Source organism: Geotrypetes seraphini, chromosome 3 (assembly GCF_902459505.1).
Source record: "Geotrypetes seraphini chromosome 3, aGeoSer1.1, whole genome shotgun sequence".
NCBI lineage: Eukaryota > Metazoa > Chordata > Amphibia > Gymnophiona > Dermophiidae > Geotrypetes > Geotrypetes seraphini.
In genome coordinates, this window is record NC_047086.1 from 216,411,637 (window position 1) to 216,438,952 (window position 27,316).

At 41.9% G+C, this 27,316-nt stretch overlaps 1 protein-coding gene across 5 annotated transcripts in view; it reads left to right on the forward strand.

Annotated features, from left to right (window-relative positions):
• The window catches only part of LOC117357818 (retinol dehydrogenase 16-like), a 94,654-nt gene extending 72,379 nt beyond the window's left edge, over positions 1 to 22,275 (forward strand). For 4 of the 5 annotated variants that reach the window (XM_033938963.1, XM_033938961.1, XM_033938962.1 and 1 more), the window contains exons 4-5: positions 12,660 to 12,823; positions 17,737 to 22,275. In XM_033938963.1, coding sequence (XP_033794854.1) covers positions 12,660 to 12,823; positions 17,737 to 17,957 — 385 coding nt within the window. In that variant the 3' untranslated portion in view covers positions 17,958 to 22,275. Of the gene's footprint in view, positions 1 to 612; positions 659 to 12,659; positions 12,824 to 17,736 lie in introns of those variants that run through there. The other variant, XM_033938965.1, reaches the window with a different exon arrangement.
• The last annotated feature ends 5,041 nt before the right edge of the window (positions 22,276 to 27,316 follow it).

Below are 27,316 nucleotides of genomic sequence, written 5' to 3' on the forward strand. Positions count from 1 at the left end.
TCCCAAAAATATATCGAGAATGATACTTTTTAAAACAGATTTAACTTTGATACACCAGGAAATCAAAACAGTTACACACCTATAGAGGTCACTAATTAGTGCTCAGAGAACCGTTGTTTATAAGAGACCTTTGGGTGAGCAAAATTCACTCATTACTTAGACGGCTCATTTCTCAATCACCGCACTGAATACATTTAAGGTGTTCAAAAGACGGTCTTCTTCTCACATATAAATATGCTTTATAGCTTTAAATAAGTAATAGACAGACTTAACTTTGGTGAAGACTTCAGAGAAACATTACATTATAAATTAGGGTCCACTGTCTCTTATAAATAACGGTTCTCTGAGCACTAATTGGTGACCTCTATAGATGTGTGTATATGTTTGATTTCCCGGTGTATCAAAGTTGAACCTTAATTTGGGTGCCATTTTATTAAATCCTACACAATAACTTTAAATCTTAAACTTTGCTTTGTGTTTATGTAATGAGGGCAATTTCCAAAAGTTATTTCCCAAGAAAATGAGTACTTAACAATTGTCCAGCTTCCCTGCAACTTAAAGTATGTGACAGTGGTTCTCTGACAAGCCTGATCTATTGTTTTCTGGTTCCAGTTGCAAAATGGATGCCAAGACCTCCAATGGCAGTCTAATTGCTGCAGTAAGTCTTGGCATTAATTGTGTTGAATCAGCAGCATGGGGTGGGAACGAGTATGGTTCAGTCTTGCCCTCGAAGTTGCCACTAACCCACCAGGGTTTCCTAAAGTAGGCCCAGGGAGGTGGTCGGTGCTGCTGCCAGGAGGGTGGGCTCAGGAGAGGGTTTTTTTGGTCAGGTGTGGGGAGGCAGTTTGATTTACAGTTTTGGTTTCTGTCGAAACCCAGCAGCCAGTTTCAGTCACAGATTCGGTTTTGGCAGAAACCAAAGATCATGGGTTCGGCCATGCTCTAGTCCAGGGGTAGGGAACTCTGGTCCTCGAGAGCCGTATTTCAGTTGGGTTTTCAAGATTTCCCCAATGAATATGCATAAGATCTATTTGCATGCACTGCTTTCAATGCATATTCATTGGGGAAATCCTGATAACCCGACTGGAATACGGCTCTCGAGGACCGGAGTTCCCTACCCCTGCGTCTAGTCCAAACCTTTTTTAAGTTCAATTATTTTTATTTGGTATCAAATTGGTCAGACAAAAGGTAGAAACAAAAGAGATAAATGTACAACCATAATAACAAGAAAACAAAGAATAAGAACATAAGAATTGCCATACTGGACAGATGGACAGACCAAATGTCCATCAAGCCCAGTATTCTGTTTCCAACAGTGGCCAATCCAGGTTCAAAGTACCTAGCTAGATCCCAAGTAGTAAAACAGATTTTATGCTGCTTATCCTAGAAATAAGAAGTGGATTTCCCAAGCCATCTCAGTAAGGGCCTATGGACTTCTCTTTTAGGAAATTATCCAAGCCTTTTTAAAACCCTGCTAAGCTAACTGATTTCACCAAATTCTCCGGTAACGAATTCCAGAGTTTAATTACACGTTGTGTGAAGAAATACTCTTTCCAGTTTGTTTTAAATCTACTCCTTAGTTGCTTCATCGCATGTCCCCCTAGTCCTAGTATTTTTGGAAAGAGTGAACAAGTGATTCATATCTACCCTTTCCACTCCACTCAGTATTTTATAGACCTCTATTATATTGTTTATTGAAAGCTTCTATACCGCTGCTAATGACTGGGAGAGTCAATTCAGAGCTGTTTATATGAGCTTTGTAATGGTGTTACTTCTGTAATGGTGTTACTTCTGTAAAAGTATTACAATACAGAGTTTGTGTTTTCTGGGATGGTTTCAATACAGACATTATTAAACCATAATCAATATATTATTAAACCGCAATCAATACTTGTGCTTTTGTAAAGGTGTTATAATACAGAGTTAGGGTTTTCTGTGTTGGTTCTCAATACAGTCCTCTTAAACCATTATCAGTTCTCTTTCTTATTTCCGCCTATAGTATATAATCAATCTACCTGCTTATACATACCTACTTGTACATACCAATATAAAATATATCATATATTTATTCATATTATACCTTCTTATACACACATATAAATATGTATGTATATACATCCATATTTAGTATCGTTTCCTCTGTTCATACTATACTCCTGTTTCAATTTACGCAGGCCCAGATTTTGTATAGGGTGTTCTAAACAGAATCGGGCCTACACCCGCCCAAACTAAACCCAATTCTGTAACCAATGTCCATGTTACAGATGCTGGTTAAGTATAGATGTGCTATACTTAATTGCAGCAAGGGATCTCCCTGCTGCAATTAGTATAACGGCCACGGCTGAGGCCATCAGTCTCCCCCCTCCCCTTAAATGAACGAGGCAGAAGGGATGCCCAATCCCTCCTGCAGAAAGACCCCTCACTCACCCCGACGATCACTGGCAGGAGGGTGCCCAACCCCTCCTGCTGGTAGGCCCCCACCCCACCTCTGATGATCGTGGCAGGAGGGTACCCCTCCTGCCAGTAGACCCCACCATTTCCCGAAGATTGCCGGCAGGAGGGTGCCCAATCCCTCCCGCCTGACCCCCCCCCACCAATAAAATCTCCATTCCCGACCTCCCCCAATAAAACCCCCCAACCCCCCCTACACACCCCCCCATGAAACCCCCCTACTCCCTCTTCCCAGCAACACCCTCCCCCGCGGGCTCACCTAGCAAGTTGGCCGAATGGATGGATCCTCACACCATCCATCCAGCCTGCCTCCATCCAAATGAGGTGGGTCCTCCCCTCCCCAACCCACAGGAGCCTAGGGCCTGATTGGCCCAGGTGTCTAAGGCCCCTCCTATGGGGATGAATGAATAAAGTTGGACTGATGAAGAGCATAATTGCCTGGAGTATGTACCCTATAGGTAGTCTGAAGGTCCATACAAGAGTGTATAAGTTGCACCATAATATTTTCATGCAACTTGGATTTACTTATTAGTACTATCTGAGCCTAAACAATTATCGAGACAATCATATCCTGTTTGTGGGTTTGGGTTTAGCCATACTCCTAGGTTTATTACCCCCTCTGTGGAAGATTTTAAGGTTGCCATTCAAGGACAGACTTATTTGGCAACTAAAGGTTAAAGAGTATAAAAGAATGATTAAAGAAAAGCATTGTAAACATTGTTCCCAAACAAATAATTCTCCTACGTTGAATAGCAAATAACTTTTCAGAATAGTCAATTCTCTGTTTGATATTGATCTATATAAACGTTCTAACACAGATCTCCCACACTCTGCTGCAAACTTAGCCAACTACTTTGCCACAAAAATTCATAATTTGAAATCGTCTCTTGTAGATACAAGCATAGATCTATCAATCAATCAATTTGCTTTAGAAAATGAAGGTTCAACTGCTGATATGATCTGGAATCACTTTGAAAACCCAGATTAGAAACCAGTTTCTCAAGCTTTACTCAAAATATGCAAAATCCAATTGCCTATTAGACAACTGTCCACTGACTATCATGAAATCAGCTCCTTTCCCCTTCAAAGCTCATCTTTTCAACTGGGTTTCTTTATGTATGTGTACTGGCTATTTTCCGGTGGAACTTGGCCATATCCTTGTGACTATTATTAAAAACTCCAAGGAGTCAGTTTCTTCGGCTGCCAACTACAGACCTATTGCTAACATATCACTTTTTCTTAAACTAATGGAAGGACTGGTTAACATTGATCTCATGAAATATGTAGAGAAGTTCAGCATCCTACACGACTCTCAGTCTGGTTTTCGCACAAATTACAGTACGGAAACAGTCTTAGCTTCGCTGACTGATTACTTTTTCCATTTGTTTTCCCTAGGAAAAAGTGCACTGGTACTTCAGTACGACTTGAGCAGTGCCTTTGACCTTGTTGACCATGACATTCTGCTTTGATGCCTCGATTCTATTGGTATTTCTGGACAAGTACTAAACTGGTTTACAGGCTTCTTAAAAAAAAACAACAAAAAAAAAAACGCATTTACCAGGAACCTTCTCTCAGTCTTGGTGTAATCCCTGTGGAGTTCCACAGGGCTCCCCTCTCTCCCCTTCACTTTTCAATGTCTATATGGCATCATTGGGACATATGCTAGCTGACTTAAAATTGAAATTGTATACATACGCAGATGACAATACAGTTATAATTCCCATACCCTCACTGAAGCAAGAGACAGAACAACTCACCTCATCTGTCCTCACTAAGGTAGAACAATGTGGACTAAGCAATTTAAATTAAAACTGAACTCAGAAAAAAACAAGATTTTCATGGCAATAATTACAGGATCATGAATACCTCTTTGAGATTAAACGGGTTAGATTGCCCAATTAATTCTACTATTAAAATCCTTGGAGTTATCCTGGACCGATGTTTGATTTCTAAAGACCATACTAATGCTCAGATTAAAAAATGTTTTTTCATCTTATGGAAACTTCGTACTATTTTGACTTCCTCTCTTTTCGACTGCTGGTTCAATCTCTGATCTTAAGCATCTTAGATGACTGCAATAATATATACTTGGGATCCTTTAAAAAAAACCAACAACAATTGAGAGTCATTCAGAATGCTGCCGTCCATCTCATTTATGGTCTCAAAAAATCGGATCATGTAAGCCCGTATTACAAAAAGCTACACTGGCTGCCGGTGAAAGCAAGGGTCATTTTCAAATTTGTCTGCCTCTGCTTCAAAACCATAACAGGTTCATCCCCAATCTACCTGTCGCACCATTTTGAATTTCCAGGCATCACTTGCACACGGAGTGCCTACCTGTTTGCTTTTCCATCCTTGAAGGGCTGTATCTACAAGAGATTCCTTGATAAATCATTATCATTCCAAACAGGCAAATGGAATAAATGTTTAACCAACTTCATTTCAAATGCACCCTCCTACCAAACCTTCAGGAAATCAATTTAAATCTATTTCTTTGATAAAGTTCTCTGACTCCTTTCCTGTCTTGTTGTATCTTTGAAATGCTTCCGCATAAATCTTGACTACTCTTGACATGCTAATGTAATTTGAAAGTCTTTTTTTGTAACATCGCTGTCTGTATACAGTCTCTTCCTCTGTAAACCACTCTGAACTGCTTGTGGTATTGCGGTATACAAAAATAAAGTTATTATTATTTGTTAATTAGCAGTAATTCTGTTTTCTCCTTGTTGGCTACTAGTCTGTTTGGAACCACTTGAAGATTTTTTTCTAGGCCTGCCTTGATCCTCTGTTTAGTTTTCACATTTTGTTTCTTTAGTGGGACGATCAGTTGGGTGTTGTCTGCGTAGATTTAAAATTCCCAACCCTGTTTTCTGTTGAAGTTCCCTAGCGATTGAAGGAAGATGTTGAAAAGCATTAGTGACATAGCTGATCCCTTTAGTACTCCTATGTCTGTTTCTTTCCAGTTGCTTGTATTCCCCTGCCATTCTTCCTTCGTTAGTCTATTTGGAAGAAAGGATTCCATCCATGCTATGACATTTCCTTTGAGGCTCAAGGTCATGCATCTTCATTTTAGCAGTGTGTGTTGGACTAGGTCAAAGGCTGCTGAGAGGTCCAGGAACCCTAATAGCATGTCTTCTCCTTTTGCATGGTGTTTCAGGACCAAGTCCTATACTGCTACTAGTACGGTTTCCATGCTCAGGTATTGTTTGAAACCTGATTGGGCCTGGTCAAGCTTTGGCATATTTTCTAGGAAGTCTGATATTTGTTGGCAGGCTATTTTGTCTATTAGTTTAGATATCCATGGCTGATTGGCTACTGGTCTGTAGTTGGAGAGATCTTCAAGGTCTTTTACTTTATGTTTCAGAACGGGTTTGGTGACTGAGAGTTTCCATGTAAGTGGAACTTGTCCTGATTATAGTGATTTTTTTAATGATGTCCATGAGGTAGGAGAGTTCTGGGCCTTTGAGTTCTCTCACTAGGTGTATTGGAGATGTGTCAAGGGATGGTGAGCCCGGATTTACTGTTCTTAATAGTTTCTTCACTTGGATCTCTGTGATGGGTTTAAAATCTTCCATTATGTCTTCTGTTACACTAGCATGTTTGTCCATTAGTATGTTGTTATTTAGGCTGCTGTCTTTCTGAAGCTTCCTTATTTTCTGTATGAAAAAGTTGCTGAATTCTTCGCTGGTTAAGGAGCTTTTATTTGTTATTTCTTTCTGTTCTCCCCCCCCCCCAATAATCCATATACTACCGGGTATAGGGCTTTTGTGGAGTTTCCAGCTTTACAGATCTTTTTTGAGAGGAAATCTTTCCTTTCTTTTCTTTTTCTTGATGTAAATTCTTTTGACTCTAGTCCAGGTTTACTTAGCTTTATCTTTGTCTGATCTCCATTTTATTTTGAGATTTTGTTTCTCTCTTTTTAGTTTCATGATTTCTTCTAAGGGAGTGAACCCATCCTTTTTTTTGTTTGGATTTCATAGTTTTAATGAAGGTGACAGACATGCAAATCTGCTGCATGCATATTCATTAGGGCTTTTCTGAAAACCTGACAGGCTGGTGGTCCTCCAGGACAGGGTTGGGAACCACTGGTGTAGATGATTTGGATGCGTGAAACATAGATGACCAGATTTGCTTCCAGATAGTGTTAGAGAGGTTGATATTGAGGTCAAATGCCCAAGTGCGTTCAGTGCCTGTACGATGTTTAGAATTATCTGTTTGTATAATCTTGTACCATTTAGACATAGATCCTTTAGACTTGGGTATTTGTTTCACAAGAGTAGTAAGAGTAGGAGGAGAAGATAAGGACTTGATGTTATTCATAAATGCTGGTATACAGTGATTTAATTGTATCCATTTAAAGTGTTGATTATGAGGAAGATTGTACTTCTGACAAAACTGGTCAAAAGGAATCCAGGAATTGTCTTTCCTAATATGTTGCATTGTCCATATACCACAATACTGCCACTCAGTCCAGTTAATGACTTCATTATAAGTTTTAAAACTGACGTTGTTCCAAATCAGTGCAGAAGTAAATTGTAGCCATTTTATCAATAAACAATTTTCAATTAAACCAACAGCTTGTTTAGCACTTTTAAATATAGAATCAGATTGAGATAATTTATTTAGCTGTGAAAAAGATAGGTATTGAAGGGGATAATTATTCCATTTCACAAGCTCCCACTGTATCCATATTGGTATATATTCATCTGAGAGTGACAAATACCATCTTGAAATTGTTTTAACAAATATGCCACAATAGTCATACAAATCTGGAAAATTCACTCCTCCGTTCTCTTTTTTTAGCTTTTAGTTTGTCCATGGCAATATGAGGAAGTTATTTCTCCAGAGAAAAGAAGAGAGTAATTTTTCAATATTATGATATACATTTACATGGGAAGAGAGAAGGTATCATGCTTAGCATATAGTTCAATTTCAGTGTTATCATAATTTTTATGGTATTGAGACGACCCCACCATGAAAGGTGAAGGGGCAACCATTTAGTTGTGAGATCTTTAGCAATCTGAATAAGATTACAGTGGTGCCTCGCATAACGGACGCCTCGCACAGCGAACGCTGCGCACAACGAACTTTATGTCTTGATCCGTACAACGAACTTCGTTTCACACAACGAAGTCGCCCGAGCTGCATCCTTCCGCGCAGGCACTGCGCTTAACTGCCCTCTCTCCGCCTGGTTCCCTCTTGCCCCCCCCCGACTCCCCGACACGATCGGGGCAAAAAGGAGCCCAAGCCCTCTTGCCCCGCCGATTCCCCAACTCCCCACACAATATCGGGCCAGGAGGGAGCCCAAGTCCTCCTGGCCACGGCGACCCCCTAACCCCACCCTGCACTACATTACGGGCAGGAGGGATCCCAGGCCCTCCTGCCCTCGACGCAAACACCCCCTCCCCCCAACGACCGCCCCCCCCCAAGAACCTCCGACCGCCCCCCCAGCCGACCCGCGACCCCCCTGGCCGACCCCCACGACACCCCCAACCCCCTTCCCCGTACCTTTCTGTAGTTGGCCGGACAGACGGGAGCCAAACCCGCCTGTCCGGCAGGCAGCCAACGACGGAATGAGGCCGGATTGGCCCATCCGTCCCAAAGCTCCGCCTACTGGTGGGGCCTAAGGCGCCTGGGCCAATCAGAATAGGCCCGGGAGCCTTAGGTCCCTCCTGGGGGCGGGGCCTGAGGCACATGGGCCCAACCCGACCATGTGCCTCAGGCCCTGCCCCCAGGAGGGACCTAAGGCTCCCGGGCCTATTCTGATTGGCCCAGGCGCCTTAGGCCCCACCAGTAGGCGGAGCTTTGGGACGGATGGGCCAATCCGGCCTCATTCCGTCGATGGCTGCCTGCCGGACAGGCGGGTTTGGCTCCCGTCTGTCCGGCCAACTACAGAAAGGTACGGGGAAGGGGGTTGGGGGTGTCGTGGGGGTCGGCCAGGGGGGTCGCGGGTCGGCTGGGGGGGCGGTCGGAGGTTCTTGGGGGGGGCGGTCGTTGGGGGGAGGGGGGGTTTGCGTCGAGGGCAGGAGGGCCTGGGATCCCTCCTGCCCGTAATGTAGTGCAGGGTGGGGTTAGGGGGTCGCCGTGGCCAGGAGGACTTGGGCTCCCTCCTGGCCCGATATTGTCGGGGAGTTGGGGAATCGGCGGGGCAAGAGGGCTTGGGCTCCCTTTTGCCCCGATCGTGTCGGGGAGTCGGGGGGGCAAGAGGGCTTGAGCTCCCTTTTGCCCCGATCGTGTCGGGGAGTCGGGGGGGCAAGAGGGCTTGAGCTCCCTCTTGCCCCGATCGTGTCGGGGAGTCGGGGGGGCAAGAGGGCTTGAGCTCCCTCTTGCCCCGATCGTGTCGGGGGTGCCAGGGACCACACGGAGTCACCCACTGTACCACCCGATTCGGGTAAGCGCAGGTATCGGTGGGTGGCTTATTTGCGGGGGGGTGCCTTATTTTACATTTTTTTCTAAAAAGGGGGGGCTGTCTTATTTGATGGCCCTGCCTTATCATCGGGGAAACATGGTAGAAAAAAAAAAAAATGAACAGTTAAGTCCCAGTTTTTGCCGCTGAGACTCTGCCCTCTCACTGTAAAATTAGACTCTACTTAGTCTGTCTTTAAATTTAAAAAATGTGTGTTGTTTTAAAAAACAATTATGTTTTTAGATGTATCTAAATAAAAATAATAACCAAAAATTTATCTTTTTTTATGTCATCTTAGCATATTTTATGCTACAGAACGAATTATTTTTTTTAACATGTATTGTTATGGGAAAACGCGTTTCACACAACGAACGTTTCACATAACAAACTTGCTCCTGGAACGGATTAAGTTCGTTGTGTGAGGCACCACTGTAGTTTGGTTCAGTTGCATTGTTTCATCCACAGTGGGGCCAAAATGTATGACAAGATATTTTAGACTGTTGTCTTTCCATATAAAGTTGTAGTGATTGATTTCGTACCTGACTTCCAGGCAATTCGACGCCATTATTTCAGTTTTGGTTTGATTCAGTTTGTATCCAGAGACATTCAAATAATGTTTAACAGTCTCCAGAAAGTAGAGAATTGAGGAAGGTGTAGTATAAATAAGGACATCGTCTTCATACACTGAATAATTGATCGTAGATGAACCATTATGAATGCCTTGAGTATTTTTGTTGTGCTTGAGAGCAGGTATTAGAGGCTCTAATGCTAAATTAAAGGACAATGGTGACAATGAACATCCTTGTCTAGTTCCTCTGGTTGGATAAAAAGGTTTAGGTAGCTTATTATTTATTTGTATTCTGGTAATAGGAACAGAATAAATAACCTTAATCATTCCAATGGCTGCTTTGAAAAACCAAACCATTCCATGGTGTTAAAGAGAAAAGCCTATTCAATACGATCAAATGCCTTTCAGCGTCTATTCCGATGGCAACATATGGCATACTCAGACCGTCAATATGTTATAATAGGTTGAAAAAGGTTCTAGTATTGTCACTTGACAGACGACCAAGCATGAATCCACTTTGCTTAGCAGAGATCAGTTTAGGTAAAATATTCTGTAATCTTTGGCATCCACATTGATCATCAACAGTGGTCTATAACTTTGCACTAATAATTGATCTTTGCCAGCTTTAGGTAAAACAATAATTGTTGCTTCTGTAAAGGAGCCTCTTACATCATTAGAATCTATCAAATAGTTGAAAAAGGAGGTAAGTTTAGGTAGTAACAGAGATTTAAATGCCATATAGAATTAAACCGGTAGGCCATCGGGGCCTGGTGTTTAGCCATGTCATCTAATGCTTCAAAAACATCAGAGTCTGTGACATACAAATACATATATAGATATAGATACATACTCACACTTAGACATTGACACAAATGCACACAGGCATTCAGAGGCACATGCACAAAAAAATGCAAAATACAGACATAGTCACAAATACAAAGAAAATACTCAAACAGAAATTGGACATAATTTTTTGAGGATGCTCCACATATTGTCTCCATCATGCATCTTTCCTCAGTGCATAACAAAACAACAAAAGAAAGAGAAACTGGAGAAAAAATATATAAATAAATCAAATGATGTGTCTCCAGTTAAAACCTGCGCTGGTAGCAAAAATGCTCAATGGCTTAACTCCACAGATTTTAAGGGCTCCTTTTACTAAGCTGCGTTAGCGTTTTTAGTGCATGCGGCATTTTAGCGCATGCTAAACCCACGCTACGCGGCTAGAACTAACGCCAGCTCAATGCTGGTGTTAAGATCTAGCGCGTGTGGCAATTTAGCACGCGCTATTCCGTGCGTTAAAGCCCTAACGTGGCTTCGTAAAAGGAGCCCTAAGCGTTGCTGACACTTAAGAGCCATGAAGAAATGATCGGCAGATCATGAAACGTTGGCCATCGTCGGCTTTTTTATTGATTCAGTGAGGAAGCTGTAGTCACATTAAGGCAAAGATAAGTGCTGGTTGTTTTTGTTTTTTAACTATCTTATATAGTTATATAGTATAACTAAGGGGTTGTTTCGCCAATGATAGAATGCTGGAGGGGAGTTAAAGAGCAATTTAAGCTCCCCTTCATAGCTCCAGAGCAACGCTTGCCCTGCAACTTCTGAGACGCATCCCCCCCCCCCCCCCCCCCTATTTAGCTATACTTCTTTGGAATTGAGGTCCAGTGTTGATAAGGGATTAAGCCATTGAGCATTTTTACTACCAGCGCAGGTTTTAACTGGAGACACATCATTTGATTTCTTTCCTCAGTGCTGCATTCTTCTATCTTTATCCCTAATAGCCTACCTGTTAATGATTCAGAAATATATTTTATATTTGTTGTTGTAAATTCTACTATTAAAACTGTTGACTAAACTGTACAGCTTTCTTAATGTTTGCTATTTGTACTGTCAACTAAAACCTGTTATCATAGTATCTTATAGTAAAACTTTCAAATCCATTTTTTTTGAATATTTGACAATGAATCTCATAGTTTGATATATTATTAGACTGGGTTTCATTTTACTATTATTTGTTATTTGCACACCAACTTATGGCCCCTTTTACAAAGCCACAGTAGCAATGCTGCCACGGTAAATGCACCAAAGCGCGTAGGAATTTAATGGGCTTCTGTGCATTTACCATGGCAGCATCGCTACCACGGTTTTGTAAAAGGGGCCCTTAATGTTTTCCTATTGCTTCACTCAGACCATGCCCTTCCCTTTCTACTCCAGGTCAGACACACACACAGACAAGATATTAAATTTTAACATCTGAAAGCCTCTTTTTGTTTATACAGAATATCTTTGTTTATACAGAATATCTTTCTCCACTTTCTAACTCCCAGTCAGTGGAAACAGTGAAGGGAAATTGGCCCCCAGTCTAGACACAGTCTACTAATGTGGCCCTGTATAAAGTTTGGCAATCCACAGAGTCATGAGGAAGATATGTCAGTCACTCAGCTGTGAATTGCTCAGGCCGTATTGAGGTGGAAGAAGACGTCCTTTTCCTTACAGGACCTACGGCAACAAGAGGGCATCCGTTAAAAATCAAGGGTGGGAGATTTCATGGTGACATTAGGAAGTATTTCTTCACCAAAAGGGTGGTTGATCGTTGGAATGATCTTCCACTTCAGGTAGTTGAGGCCAGCAACGTGCTCAATTTTAAGAAAAAAATGGGATAAACATGTGGGTTCACTTCGAGGAAGTGCTTAGGGGGGAGGGTTCTTCGAGTGGGCAGACTTGTTGGGCTGATGGCCCTTTTCTGCAGTCATACTCTATGCTTCTATACACTTTATTGAAAGTGTTTTGGCAAAGATGCCTTTGTCAAGAGTCAAATTTGTAATAATCCTTAGACAGATAATCCTCTCATAAAATACTCCACTCATAAAATGCCAAGGATCATACTGAGTGATATGAAGTCAATTAGCTATGTGGAGAGGGTTCTGCTCGTCACCATAGTGTGACTAAGAGTCAAAAGTGTATAAAGTTTGCCCACCCTTACTGCAGTGCACGTTTCCAATATCTTCCCTTCCTATCCCTTTCACCCTACCCATCCCCCATAAAAAAATCTAAACAGAAATAAGATATTACTAGAAAGAGGATTATATTCATACTCTTTTTACTTGGACTTGTGTGCTGTACATCAGGGTCTTATCAGTCATAAAAGCAACCCAATTCAATGATATGAACTTTTCCAGTATTCAGTATATAATGTAACCAAGCCCCTTGTGCCATTAACTGCTTTTGTTGTAGACGTGAGATGAATCCATTTGGTGTTAAAGTCATTATCTTGGAGCCAGGTTTCTTCAAAACCGAACTCAACAACCTGCAACGTATGAGAGCAACTCTGCACAACATCTGGAGACAGGTCCCAGCAGCTGTACAAGAGATCTATGGGCAACAGTACTTTGAAGATTGTGAGTTTTCTTATTTTATTGACTTGGGTAGGGGAAGATAATGGTTGCCTATTTCCTTGAAACACCAGTCATGGAATCATGGAAATCAACTGTGGTCAAGAATTAGGCAGAAGTGTAAAATGTCTCTTCAGGAGCAGTTAGAAGAGAGCTATGGATTCAGGAGTTGGTCAGTAAATGAACTACTGATAACTATGTAGATTGCAAAAGATAACAGAATGTAATATCTTACAGTTTGTAAGAATCTTATTATTCATGGAATTAACCTACATAGAGGATGAGGTTCCAAAGTAGTGTTAGGAACAGAGCGACAATTCACAGGTCTCTAATTTCAAGTTTCAAGTTTATTAATATTTAAAGACTGCATATTAAAACAGCATCTAAGTGGTTTACATTCATTAAAAGAAAAAGGGAAACAGAAGCTAGGTTTACAAATAGGAAAAAGATCTTCCCTCATAATGCTTTTGATGACCGGGAAGAGATTTCCTATGTTTCTAAAGCTAAGTACTTTTTTTTTGCAAACACAGCTATTGATTCTAGGCTGGTCTGGCTCCCTGGGGCCTATCACTTTCAACTGCATTGTAATCAAAAGAAAGAAGTTTAATTATTATTTATTTTCTTTTGTTTAATAACTGATTCACGTCACTTTATTCAATGATTTATTTGTACATACAGCTGTGAGTCCAATGATGGTGTGTGGCTGAAACCTTACATGGTTTCTTGGATTGGGTATACTGTATACTCTGGCTTAGTTGAGCAATAGGGCAGCCTCCCTCTTGGGCGACTTGCTCTTTAGAGCTCACACTGAGGATTCACATAATAATAATTAATATATATATATTTTTTAAAATATATATATATATTATTTTGAGTGGTTTGAATTCAAGTGGTTAACCTCCTGGTAGACTTTTTGCTTTTGCTGTTTTCCTGTGGAGTATTGAGTATTTTGGGGTTTTGTTTTGTTTGTGCTCATGGGTGCACCAGAGTTAATTTTGGCCCTGGTTGTGGTCCTTTAATAGAGAATGACACAGTGACAGAATTTGTCACCGTCCTTACAGATAACTTCAGGAAACCATCCCCTTTCATTCTTTATGGAGAGAGGGAAGAATCAGAGTATGAATGGGCACAGCCACTGACCTTCAAGCTTTGCATTGAAGAATGCCGGTGTAAAAGAAGTGTCGCTGAGATTGATGCTAAAGAATGAAACCGGATGGTTTCCCATGGTTATCTGCGGGGACAGGGATGGTGACAAATTGTGTCACCGTGTCGTTAGGAACAATCAAAGCTAAGTCAGAGATGGAAGAAGGTCTTTATATATTATAGTAGGGTTGTCCAGAAAAACCTAAAGCTGGAAAAACTGTGCAAATTGAAGTTTTTCCCATACATTTGATTGTGCTTGATCAGAAAATAATATTTGAAAAATTTTTTAAACCCATCCTGGGGTCGCTCAAAGCCACTGATTACACGAAGCTCAATTTTTCTTAAAATTTGCTATTATTTTTGCTTAATGCATTTCTTGGTATTATAGCTATAACTTTTATATTTTCACACAAGACAATGATATGATAAAAAGACATTTTATGGGCCTGAACCACATTACCTCCCCCCTCCGGATCCTGAGCTCCTTCCAACGCTTCCGCAAACATCTGAAAACCTGGCTTTTTTCAAAAATGTAACATTTACCCCTTCCTTGGCCTTCTAAGCCCCCCAAATATCCCTCTCACTATTCCCTTTAACCTCTTTGGAGTTACCTTTCTCTCTCAACTCTTGTAAACCGTGCTGAGCTCTACGATTGTGGAGATGATGCGGTATATAAACCTAAGGTTTAGTTTAGTTTAGTTTATTTCCTGTTTCACACTCTTGGTATTACCAAAAAATGGTTGGTAAAGCCAGTGGACAGGTGGTCTGAAGATCCAAACTTCTATACAGCTGAACAGTTTTTCAAGACAGTGAAGGTGGTTAACAACACAGCCCAGCAAGGTGTTAAACTGATAACTGACTTTGCCACTGGCATCACCACAGACCCAGTGCAGCATGAGGCCTTGTTGGAAGGACTTGAACAGCATCACAGGCTTTATCCTAACTATCTCAAGAAGACATTGAATGCTTGAGTGTTTGGTACACCATTGATAGATGACAACACCAAAGTGTAAGTGTTAAATTTCTGTTATTTTCCATAATAAAGTGCAGATATTGAAGGTTCATTTAATAAAATACTGCTGGATTTTTTTGCATAAAATGTCTTTTTATCAATGTATCGGTACAGAGAGTGAAAACATAAAAGGTAGAGCTATAATCAGTGGCGTAGTAAGGGGGGTGGGAGAGGCGGTCCACCCCAGGCGCCATCTTTGGGGGTGCCAGCACCTGTCCTCCTCTCCACCCCCCTCCTTCCCGGCCCCCCACTACCACGTGCGCACCCCTTCACCTGTACCTCTTTAATGTTCCCAGTGCGAGCAACAACCCCGACTTGCTGCTCGCGCCAGCATTGGCTCTTCCTCTGACGTCACTTCCTGGACTCGTGCTTAGGAAGTGACCTCAGAGGAAGAGCCAACGCTGGTGTGAGCAGCAGGTTGGGGTTGCTGATTGGACCGGGAACGTTAAAGAGGTATGGGGGAAGGGAATCGGCGCATGCAAATGGAGGTGAGGGCAGAACAGATGGGGAGGGGGGGCAGAGGAGAGAACAGTGTGTGAAAACATAAAAGGTATAGCTATAATCAGTGGCGTAGTAAGGGGACGGGAGAGGCGGTCCACCCCAGGTGCCATCTTTGGGGGTGCCAACACCTGTCCTCCTCTCCACCCCCCTCCTTCCCGGCCCCCCACTACCACGTGCGCACCCCTTCACCTGTACCTCTTTAATGTTCCCAGTGCGAGTAACAACCCCGACTTGCTGCTCGCGCCAGCATTGGCTCTTCCTCTGACGTCAATTCCTGGACTTGTGCCTAGGAAGTGACCTCAGAGGAAGAGCCAACGCTGGTGCGAGCAGCAGGTTGGGATTGCTGCTTGTACCGGGAATGTTAAAGAGGTATGGGGGAAGGGAATCGGTGCGTGAAAATGGAGGTGGGGGCAGAATGGATGGTGGGGGCAGAGAAGAGAGCAGGGTTTCAGGTTTATTTAAAATTTGATTGTATCCTTATAATACTTCTAAGTGATGTACATTTTAAAACAGGGTGCATTATTATAAAATAAGAACACATAACAAACCGTACAGGGACCAACATGATACAACAGGAGAAGAGGTTAAACTACAATAGTTATAGAAAAGGAAAGTCTTGGGAAGTACATAAAGGGCTAACAGGGGGAATTTCTGATGTCTCCTGAGCTGTATATTTCTTTAAAAAGAAGTTTCATACATTTGATTCTTAAGTGTGAAAAGCGTCTTTAAATAAAAAAGTCTTTAAGCAGCTCTTAAAGCGATCGAGCTTTTGTTCTTCTCTGAGATGAGAGGGTAGCGTATTCCACAGTTGCGGAGCGTAAATTGTGAAAATTTTGTTCCTTCGAGTATTAATGATTTTTAAGGAGGGAATTACAAGCAGATTGTGATCTGCCGATCGTAGGGTTCTCTTTGGTGTATACGGAATTAAGAGTTTATCTAGGAATGCTGGTAAGTTTGATTGTCATATAAGTTTGATTGTCAGAGCAAAATTATTTTATATGTAATCCGATGAGATATTAGCAACCAGTGGGAGTTTTGTAGAAGGGGTGTCACATGATCAAATTTTTTGGAATTAGTAATGAGTTTTATAGATGCGTTTTGGATTAACTGTAAGCATTTTAGTTGGATCTGGTTGACGTTTTTATATAGTGAGTTACAATAGTCTAGTCTAGAGATGACAAGAAAGTGGACTAGGGTGTTTAATGCGGCTGGTTCTAGAACCTTTGCAATTGATCTAATCATTTGAAGCTTATAAAAACAGCTTCTTACCGCCAAATTTATTTGATTGCAGTATGATAATTTTGAATATAATATGATGCCAAGAATTTTGATGGTATGCACCACTTCTAGGGGTGTGCTGTTGATTTGAATTTGTGCCAATAGAGATATTCATTCTTTCCAGGTAAATAACATGGTTTTGGATTTTGCTATGTTTAGCGACAGCATATTTTCCCTCATCCATAGCTTGATTTTCTCCATTTTCTCATTTATTTCTTGAATTTGTTTAGGATTTTCTGAATCTATTTGATGCAGGAGCTGGATATCATCTGCATATGCATAGGGTGTAAAACCTATGGATTGGCATAGGGTATTGAGAGGAGCAAGAAATACATTAAAGAGTAACGGTGATAATATTGATCCTTGAGGTATGCTTCACTACGTCACTGGCTATAATACCAAGAAATGTACTCCATTAAGCAAAAACAATAGCAAGTTTTAAGAAAAACAGAGCTTTAGGAGAAGGGAAAGGGATTGGGACTTGTATACTACCTTTTTGTAGTTTTACAACCATACTCAAAGTTGTTTACATATAAATACTTCAAGCATTTTCCCTATCTGTCCTGGTGGGCTCACAATCTAATGTACCTGGGGCAGTGGGGGATTAAGTGACTTGCTCAGGGTTCCAAGAAGCAACGTGGGGTTTGAACCCACAACCTCAGGGTGCTGTAGCTCTAACCACTACATCACACTCTTCTCCTTGTAATCAGGGGTTTTGAGCAACCCCTGGATGGGCTTTAAAAATTTTCAAGACTTATTTTCTGATCAAACACAATCAAATTCATGGGAAAAACTTCAGTTCACACATTTTTTCTAATTTTAGGTTTTTCTGGGCAATCCTAATATTAAAGTCTAATGGCAAGGTTGAGAGTTTGAGAGCTGTATATTTCTAACTCTGAAGTCATGGTAAGAAAGGCTTCCATGCTTCACTAATCAGGAAGGACTGTCTTCTCTGATTCTTGGATTGTTGTTTTTCTGTTGGCAGATGTGAAGCACACAGAGAAAACTTTCTTAATGTTGTGCAACCCAGACCTGTCTCCCGTCTCAGATCACATGGAGCATGCTCTAACTGCAGTACACCCCAATACGCGCTACTCGGCTGGCTGGGATGCCAAACTCTTCTACATCCCCCTCTCCTACCTGCCGACAGCGCTGGCAGACTTCCTACTCACTTGGCCTTTACCCAAACCAGCAGGATCCAGATAAGCCTATGACCAATGATAGCATTTGGTAACCCCCTAAGATTCACTAAGATGTCCTTCACTTGGATTTTTATCTTTAAAATTAATTCATCAGTGATATACTTTATTTTCTCATCAGGATTTTTTCACTGTCCACTGCAGCTCCTTCTTTTTGCATTTCTCCACTACTTCCGTGACACCTGCAGTTTTGGACAAGACCAGAAATACCTCTGAGTTCTGCTTCATTGGAATGCAGTATCATTTGGGTGTGAAACCCAAAACGTAACTCCAGGTTAAAGTTATGGATGTTAACAGACAAGCATCAAGCTGGCTGTTCCTAGGATGGGTCTGACTTTCTTTTCGCTCTGCCTCTTCATGGACTGAGAGGAGGCGGGAAAGAATGATAATGACAAAGTTTGCCACTTACAGGAGAGCTTTTATTTGTTCTTCATAATTGAATGGTCACTTATCACTACTTTGTGCCACTAAAATATGTTATTTCAGTGTAATAGTTGTGTTATGCTGAATGCTAGGGTATTCTCCCCATGCTCGCGAGCATACAGAAGGAATCCACTCCAGCTTTTCAATTCCTCCTCCACCAAAGGACTCTGCTGGCCCCTTCAATTTTCCCTTCTGCATGTGAGCCATAAGGAGTCTTTCTGATCTGCTTTGTATATTTCTTTATTTTTTTAGTGCTTTTGGTGGCGTTTGGTGCTCAGAGCTCCCCAGTTCTGGGGGGAAAGCGGTGCCTATGTGAAGGAGAAGCAGACTGGAGGTCTGAAGCTAACAGGCGAATCCCTCTATGGTACCTATTGGCTAGCCTGCAGAGACTTTTGGGGAGCTCAAAGTCCAAATCTCTAGAAGATTTCCTCACCTACTGGTTTGCAGAGGCTTGAGCGCAGGCAGTTAGGCATCTTCAAGGAGCTCAGCAGGGCTCTTCAGGATGCCAGTTGCATTTTGCCTCCCCCCATTTTTGCATTAGCAGGTTTGTGGGGGTCTGAGGTTCAGTCAGACAATGGTCCAGCAAAGATTTCAGCATTGGAGGAACAGTTTCACTGAGGCAGTGATTTTTTCTCCCAGATCCAGCTACTTTTAGAACTGAGGCAGGCTGCAGCACATTCACAACACATGTCATAGTGAGAAAAGCTATTGTAGCCTATGAGAAAAGGGGGTCTGAAAAGGCTGGTTTTCAGGGTTTCTACTACTTCCTTTAGGGCCCCCACCTCTAAAATCCTACCTTTTTTTAGTTTTCAGTTAAGCTATTTTTGAGCCTTTTTTGGTGCCAAAACATTGCTGCTGTGGCCAATTACCCAATTTTTTTTTCATATCCACCAAACCTCCTGCCAGTTGTCAAGCTTGAGACCCCCCTTGGACACCAAGCTCAACTGGGAAGACTTGTCTATCAGGCTTACTAAGGGTTAGGCTGAAGCCAGCATTCTTCCCTTTGAGAGTTGTCTGGAACTGTTCTTTTCAGCACCTTACTTCACTCAGGGTGAATGGACAGCTCCCAGCAACCATTGCAAGATCTTTATGCAAATGAGCTCCTCACAGTACCCTGCTCAGGCTTTCTCTGCAGACTTAGGACAGGAATTTCACCATGCCTCCCTCCCCCTCAAAAGGGTAGGTGACCACTACTCTCATGCAGGAAAAAAGAGAAAAAAAATCACCTGGCTTCCAAAAAAGCTCCTTTTTCAGCTCACTGCTCTGGAACTGTCCATTTCAGCACCTCACTTCACTCAGGGTGAATGGACAGCTCCCAGTCCGCCTTGTCAAGATCTTTTTGCAAATGAGCTCCTCACACTCCACTGCTCAGGCTCCCTCTGCTGGCTTGTGACAGGAACTTCACCCTATCACAGTTGGATAGTAAATTTTTGAAAGAGCCAACTAGTCCTGTCCCAATCCCTTTTGTACCTGAGAGTCTTCTTCAGCATGGCAGAAGGCCACATATATCTTCTAGAGGTATGCAGACAGAACTTTGTGCCCAGATAGTGAACATGATGGCCAAGCCAACTCTGTCCGCGTGGCACCACCTGCAAGTGCTAGGCTCTGTGGCAGCCACTATAGACGTGGTTCCATGGGCAAAGGCTCACATGTAAGATCTTTATGCAAATGAGTTCTTCATATTCCACTGCTCAGGCTCCCTCTGCTGGCTCATGACAGGAACTTCACTATGTCACACTTCCCCCTCCCCTCAAAAGGGTAGTCACTTCAGAATGCCCTGCTATCATGGTGGGCGCCCCAATTGGACTCCCTGCAGATGTCTCTGCCATGGATTCTGGAAGCACGAGCCAGTATGAATTGGTGGCTCAGTCCACAGGCAATATCACAGGGCATGCTGCTCAAAATACCTTTGTGGGTGATTGTGACCACGGATGCCAGCCTGTTCATCTGGGAAGCTCACTGGATGCCCAGTCTGGTGGCATTGGTCAGCCTCCCAGAGGAAGTGGTCAATCAACAGAATGGAGCTCTGGGTCATGTAGTTGGCATTACAAAAGCTGGAAAAAAGGCTAGATGGTCAGGCAGTCCAAGTTTTCTCGGACAATGCTATAGCAGTGGTGTATGTCAATCAACAAGGAGGCACCAAGAGTGTCCAGCTGAGTTTGGAAGACTGCTTATTGTTCTGGAGGGCTAATATCTTTTCCAGTACAGAAAGTGTGTCATGCTGAAGCCCTGCCCTGTCAGTGATTTCTCCATTTGCCTACTGTCTCAATCAGATAGTTCGAGTCCAAACTGAAATTTTGGATGTCAGTCAGATCTTCAGTATAAAATTAATCTTTTGTTATGAAATATTGGGGGATTGTTTGAGCTCCACAAAGGTTTCTGATTAGTAGGTTTTGCTGATGTTTTAATTATTCAGTTTTCATGTTAACATTTTTTGTACTTTTTAGAGCAGTACAGAACTATATGTCGGGGAACCTCCTACTTCTCATGTGTTTCTATATAGGGCTATCGCTTGCTTTGATACAAACTGAAGGGGGCAGCAGAGTCCTTTGATGAAGGAGGAAGAATTGAAAAGCGGATTTTTTCCACATGGCTTGCGAACATGGGGAGAATATCCTAACATGACACACCTTATTTACTGGAAAAGATATTCGCAAGATAAGAACCTAATCTCTTTTTTTCTACTACAGATCCTCAGAGAAAACTCATGTAGACCCAAAGCAGTCACTTAACTTACTTTAATAACTTTATTTTTGTATCCCGCAATACCTTGCAGTTCGGAGCAGTTCACATCAAGAAAAGCTACGAAATTGCAGCAAAAGTACATCAGCATTTTATATAAAAATACATCATCAAAATAGTTAAACAAATTTATTGAATAAATAAGTTTTTAGAGATTATCTAAATGTTTGATATGAGAGGGAGTTCAAAATCAGATCACTTAAAGTCTTTTTCCATTTACCAGCTTGGAAAGATAGATTTTTGTCAATAAATCTTTTAGATATGCATCCTTTCAAAGTCGGAATTGAGAACAGAAGAGTTCCACGTGTATGGCAAGCGGTCACTGGTAGATGTCCCAGTCTAGGCTTATTTCATCACCTTTATTTCCTTTTAAGTTTGTATGCTTGCAGGCTCACAGACTGATTCCAAAGAGCAGGGAAGTTGCCCTGTTTACCCATCCTTTTGATGTCTCTAAAATAAAGCCAGTGGATCCTCACTCATAGTCAGAGCAGATGGGGGGAGGAAGGTTTTTTTGAATGCTTTTTCACATGTATATTGCTAGTGTATACACATAAAATGCTGCTTATAAAATCATTTCACCTGTGAAATTATGCACAATAACCAGAACGCATATACTTTTGCACAACCTAGATATAGGGATGTTTGAGAGCAGGTTTAGACAGAGCATGGGAGGAATTGCAATACTCGTACATCATGCATGAACATGAACACCTGCTCCCGAGCAAGTGTAAATGGCCACGGCTTCACTTTAATATTTTTCCTTATAATAGACACATGGAGGAAAGGATGTCCAACAGGATACAGCTTGTTCTAAAATACATGTGAGATGGACATCCATGTACTGCACTGGAAACTTCCAATATGAACATCCATTTTGCAAACTGAAACATCCAAATTATGAACCAGGGGAGAGGGGTGAAGGGATGTGGACATCTTTCTGGCAGCATAGGAGTGTCCATCTTATAAAAGGATTTTGTTTTAAACTCGGCGGCTTTCAGAGATTGAGTTTCAAAAGAACCTTCTGCTGTCCAATTCGTGTTAGCTCTTCAGACTTTTCATAAAGTCATTTGATATTCAAATAACTTATTTTTCAACTTATTTGATTAATTTAATTAAACACTTATCATTTTTTTAAATATCTTTTTTCATTTTAAAGCCAAAAAATAAGTGCAGACATTTTACATTTTAACAGCACTTAAATTCTATCAAATTACACTTTATGACAAAGACATATATCACCCCCTCTTTCTACCTATCCAACAATTGCACTCAAGTTGAACATATCTCCCCCACTAACATAGTAACATAGTAACATAGTAGATGACGGCAGATAAAGACCCGAATGGTCCATCCAGTCTGCCCAACCTAATTCAATTAAAATTTTTTTTTTTTTTTTTCTTCTTAGCTATTTCTGGGAGAGAATCCAAAGCTTTACCCGGTACTGTGCTTGGGTTCCAACTGCCAAAATCTCTGTTAAGACTTACTCCAGCCTATCTACACCCTCCCAGCCATTGAAGCCCTCCCCTGCCCATCCTCCTCCAAACGGCCATACATAGACGCAGACCGTACAAGTCTGCCCAGTAACTGGCCTAGTTCAATCTTTAATATTATTTTCTGATTCTAAATCTTCTGTGTTCATCCCACGCTTCTTTGAACTCAGTCACAGTTTTACTCTCCACCACCTCTCTCGGGAGCGCATTCCAGGCATCCACCACCCTCTCCGTAAAGTAGAATTTCCTAACATTGCCCCTGAATCTACCACCCCTGAACCTCAAATTATGTCCTCTGGTTTTACCATTTTCCTTTCTCTGGAAAAGATTTAGTTCTACGTTAATACCCTTTAAGTATTTGAACGTCTGAATCATATCTCCCCTGTCTCTCCTTTCCTCTAGGGTATACATATTCAGGGCTTCCAGTCTCTCCTCATACGTCTTCTGGCGCAAGCCTCCTATCATTTTCGTCGCCCTCCTCTGGACCGCCTCAAGTCTTCTTACGTCTTTCGCCAGATACGGTCTCCAAAACTGAACACAATACTCCAAGTGGGGCCTCACCAATGACCTGTACAGGGGCATCAACACCTTCTTCCTTCTACTGACTACGCCTCTCTTTATACAGCCCAGAATCCTTCTGGCAGCAGCCACTGCCTTGTCACACTGTTTTTTCGCCTTTAGATCTTCGGACACTATCACCCCAAGGTCCCTCTCCCCATCCGTGCATATCTGCTTCTCTCCTCCCAGCATATACGGTTCCTTCCTATTATTAATCCCCAAATGCATTACTCTGCATTTCTTTGCATTGAATTTTAGTTGCCAGGCATTAGACCATTCCTCTAACTTTTGCAGATCCTTTTTCATATTTTCCACTCCCTCTTCGGTGTCTACTCTGTTACAAATCTTGGTATCATCTGCAAAAAGGCACACTTTTCCTTCTAACCCTTCAGCAATGTCACTTACATAAATATTGAACAGGATTGGCCCCAGCACCGAACCCTGAGGGACTCCACTAGTCACCTTTCCTTCCTTCGAGCGACTTCCATTAACCACCACCCTCTGGCGTCTGTCCGAGAGCCAGTTTCTGACCCAGTTCACCACTTTGGGTCCTAACTTCAGCCCTTCAAGTTTGTTCAACAGCCTCCTATGAGGAACTGTATCAAAGGCTTTGCTGAAATCCAAGTAAATTACATCTAGCATATGTCCTCGATCCAGCTCTCTGGTCACCCAATCAAAAAATTCAATCAGGTTCGTTTGGCACGATTTACCTTTTGTAAAGCCATGTTGCCTCGGATCCTGTAACCCATTAGATTCAAGGAAATACACTATCCTTTCTTTCAGCAACACTTCCATTATTTTTCCAACAACTGAAGTGAGGCTCACCGGCCTGTAGTTTCCTGCTTCATCCCTGTGACCACTTTTATGAATAGGGACCACATCCGCTCTCCTCCAATCCCCAGGAATCACTCCCGTCTCCAGAGATTTGTTGAACAAGTCTTTAATAGGACTCGCCAGAACCTCTCTGAGCTCCCTTAGTATCCTGGGATGGATCCCGTCTGGTCCCATCGCTTTGTCCACCTTCAGTTTTTCAAGTTGCTCATAAACACCCTCCTCCGTGAACAGCGCAGAATCTACTCCATTTTCTCGTGTAACTTTGCCAGACAATCTCGGTCCTTCTCCAGGATTTTCTTCTGTGAACACAGAACAGAAGTATTTGTTTAGCACATTTGCTTTCTCCTCATCACTCTCCACATATTTGTTCCCAGCATCTTTTAGCCTAGCAATTCCATTTTTTATCTTCTTCCTTTCACTAATATATCTGAAAAAATTTTTATCTCCCTTTTTTACATTTTTAGCCATTTGTTCTTCCGCCTGTGCCTTCGCCAAACGTATCTCTCTCTTGGCTTCTTTCAGTTTCACCCTGTAGTCCTTTCTGCTCTCCTCTTCTTGGGTTTTTTTATATTTCATGAACGCCAACTCTTTCGCCTTTATTTTCTCAGCCACTAGGTTGGAGAACCATATCGGCTTCCTTTTTCTCTTGTTTTTATTGATTTTCTTCACATAAAGGTCCGTAGCCATTTTTATCGCTCCTTTCAGCTTAGACCACTGTCTTTCCACTTCTCTTATGTCCTCCCATCCTAACAGCTCTTTCTTCAGGTACTTTCCCATTGCATTAAAGTCCGTACGTTTGAAATCTAGGACTTTAAGTATCGTGCGGCCGCTCTCCACTTTAGCCGTTATATCAAACCAAACCGTTTGATGATCGCTACTACCCAGGTGAGCACCCACTCGAACATTAGAGATACTCTCTCCATTTGTGAGGACCAGATCCAATATCGCTTTTTCCCTTGTGGGTTCCATCACCATTTGTCTGAGCAGAGCCTCTTGAAAGGCATCCACAATCTCCCTACTTCTTTCCGATTCCGCAGACGGAACATTCCAGTCCGCATCCGGCAGGTTGAAATCTCCCAACAGCAGAACCTCCTCTTTCCTTCCAAACTTTTGGATATCCACAATCAGATCCTTATCAATTTGCTGCGATTGAGTCGGAGGTCTGTAGACTACACCCACTTAGATAGAAGTTCCATTTTCTCTTTTCAGAGCAATCCATATCGCTTCTTCCTCTCCCCAGGTCCCTTGCATTTCGGTCGCTTGGATATTGATCTTTACATAGACAGCTACTCCTCCACCTTTATGACCATCTCTGTCCTTCCTAAAAAGATTATATCCCGGTATGTTTGCATCCCATCCATGTGATTCACTGAACCATGTCTCTGTGATAGCAACAATATCTAGATCTGCCTCTAATATCAGGGCTTGCAGATCATGAACTTTGTTGCTTAGACTGCGAGCATTTGTGGTCATCGCTTTCCAGCTATTTTTCAGCGATAATCTCCTTTTTCGTATGGATTTTTGTGTCGTTTCACTTTCCGTTGCAATACTAAGAAATGAGTTGCTGATATTGCTTATGTTGCAGCCTTTACTACTATCACATCTTTTCTTTTGCCGGGGGTGGTCTCTATAATTGTCCTTCGTACATACACCACCCCCACCTTCTAGTTTAAATGCCTAGAAAAATATTGTCTAAATTTCTCTGCAAGGTTTCTTTTTCCTGCTGTAGTAATATGTAGCCCATCAGTGCAATATAGCTTCTTGTCCTTCCATGTATTTCCCCATCCTCCTATGTACCTGAAGCCTTCTTGATGACACCAGGCTCTGAGCCATCTATTAAAGTCCTCTGTGTTTTTCACTCTTTGCTCTCCTTTTCCATATGCAGGCAGTATTTCAGAAAAAGCTAAAGTCTTTACAAAAGGTTTCACGCCCTTACCAAGCTTCCGAAAAGCTTTCTGTGCTGCAAGTGTGGAGTTGTTGGCCAGGTCATTTGTTCCCAGATGGATAACAACATCAGTGTTAAAATCCTTAGTTTCTTCCTTAATTATAGTCAGTATTTGCCTGGAACTCCTGGTAGCTGAGGATCCTGGAAGACATTTCACTATTTTGGTCTCCTCGCCCTGTGTTCCAAGGTTAATGCCTCTGATGATGGAATCCCCCAACAGTAATAGTTTTCTGTTTTTGGCTTTTTTATTTGTACTTAGGGTGCTCTTGTTCTCTTGAGTTTCCTTCATTGGTTCAAGTCCCACCTCCCTTCTGTTTTCCTGAGTATCGCAGTGCACTAGTGGAGCAAAGGAATTCTGTAGAGGTAATATTAGTGAAGGTGGATGTTTCTGTGTTATATGTCGCAGTCTTCCTGAGCCTACTGTGACCCATTTATTCCTGGGCTGTTTTATTCTTTGAGGTAGAGGTGGTAAGTTGGTATGATTTTGTGGAGCGATGGAAGCTGCTTTAATTGTATTCAATTCCTGTTTAAGTTTGCAGAGCTCCTCCTTAATACTGGCAAATTGAAGACAGATGGGGCAAGCCTTAAGCCTCCAAATAGTATGTCTTGGAATTAAAGCACCACAGTGATTGCATAGAATAAAGGTCATCTTGATTGGTTGTGAAGTGACTTGATTTGAGTAGTCCTGATTATATGGGTCTCTATATATGAATAGTGGTCCCTGGGGGTGGTCCCTGGGGTTGGTGTATAAGTAAGACTACAAGTAAGGCAGAAATATAGGCTCTATACCACCTAAAACACCTCACCCACCCTGGACGTGTACAATCAAAGGGGAAAATCAACAATTGCTCCTTACAGAATTTTTTCAATGGTTCCCAAACATCCATAAATTTTCTATGATGTCCCCGTTGTATTGCCATCATATGTTCCATTTTAAAAGTGTAGCATAGAGATTCCCACCAGAAAGTATAATTTAACCAATTCCAGTTTTTCCAATTCCTCAAAATAAGTTGTATGAAAACCCCTATCATAATAAAGAGAAGTTTGTTATTCCAAGCAGATATTTGGCTTTTAGCCCTCATTAACATACCAAATAGGATGGTATCATACGTCAATGCCACTGGATTTTCCAATATTTTGTTCACTTGATCCCAGATGGATCTCCAAAATTTAAGTATCAAGGGACAACAGAACAGTAAATGATCCAATGTCCCTACATCGAGATGACAGTGCCAGCATCTATTTCTGTATAGAACAGGGGTCCAAAAAGATCTATGTAACAAAAAAAAAAACATGTTTGTCTCATAGATGCAGACGCTGTACATCTCATCTTCCAAGTCCAAATTCGTGATCATTGAGATGCAGAAATCTGCT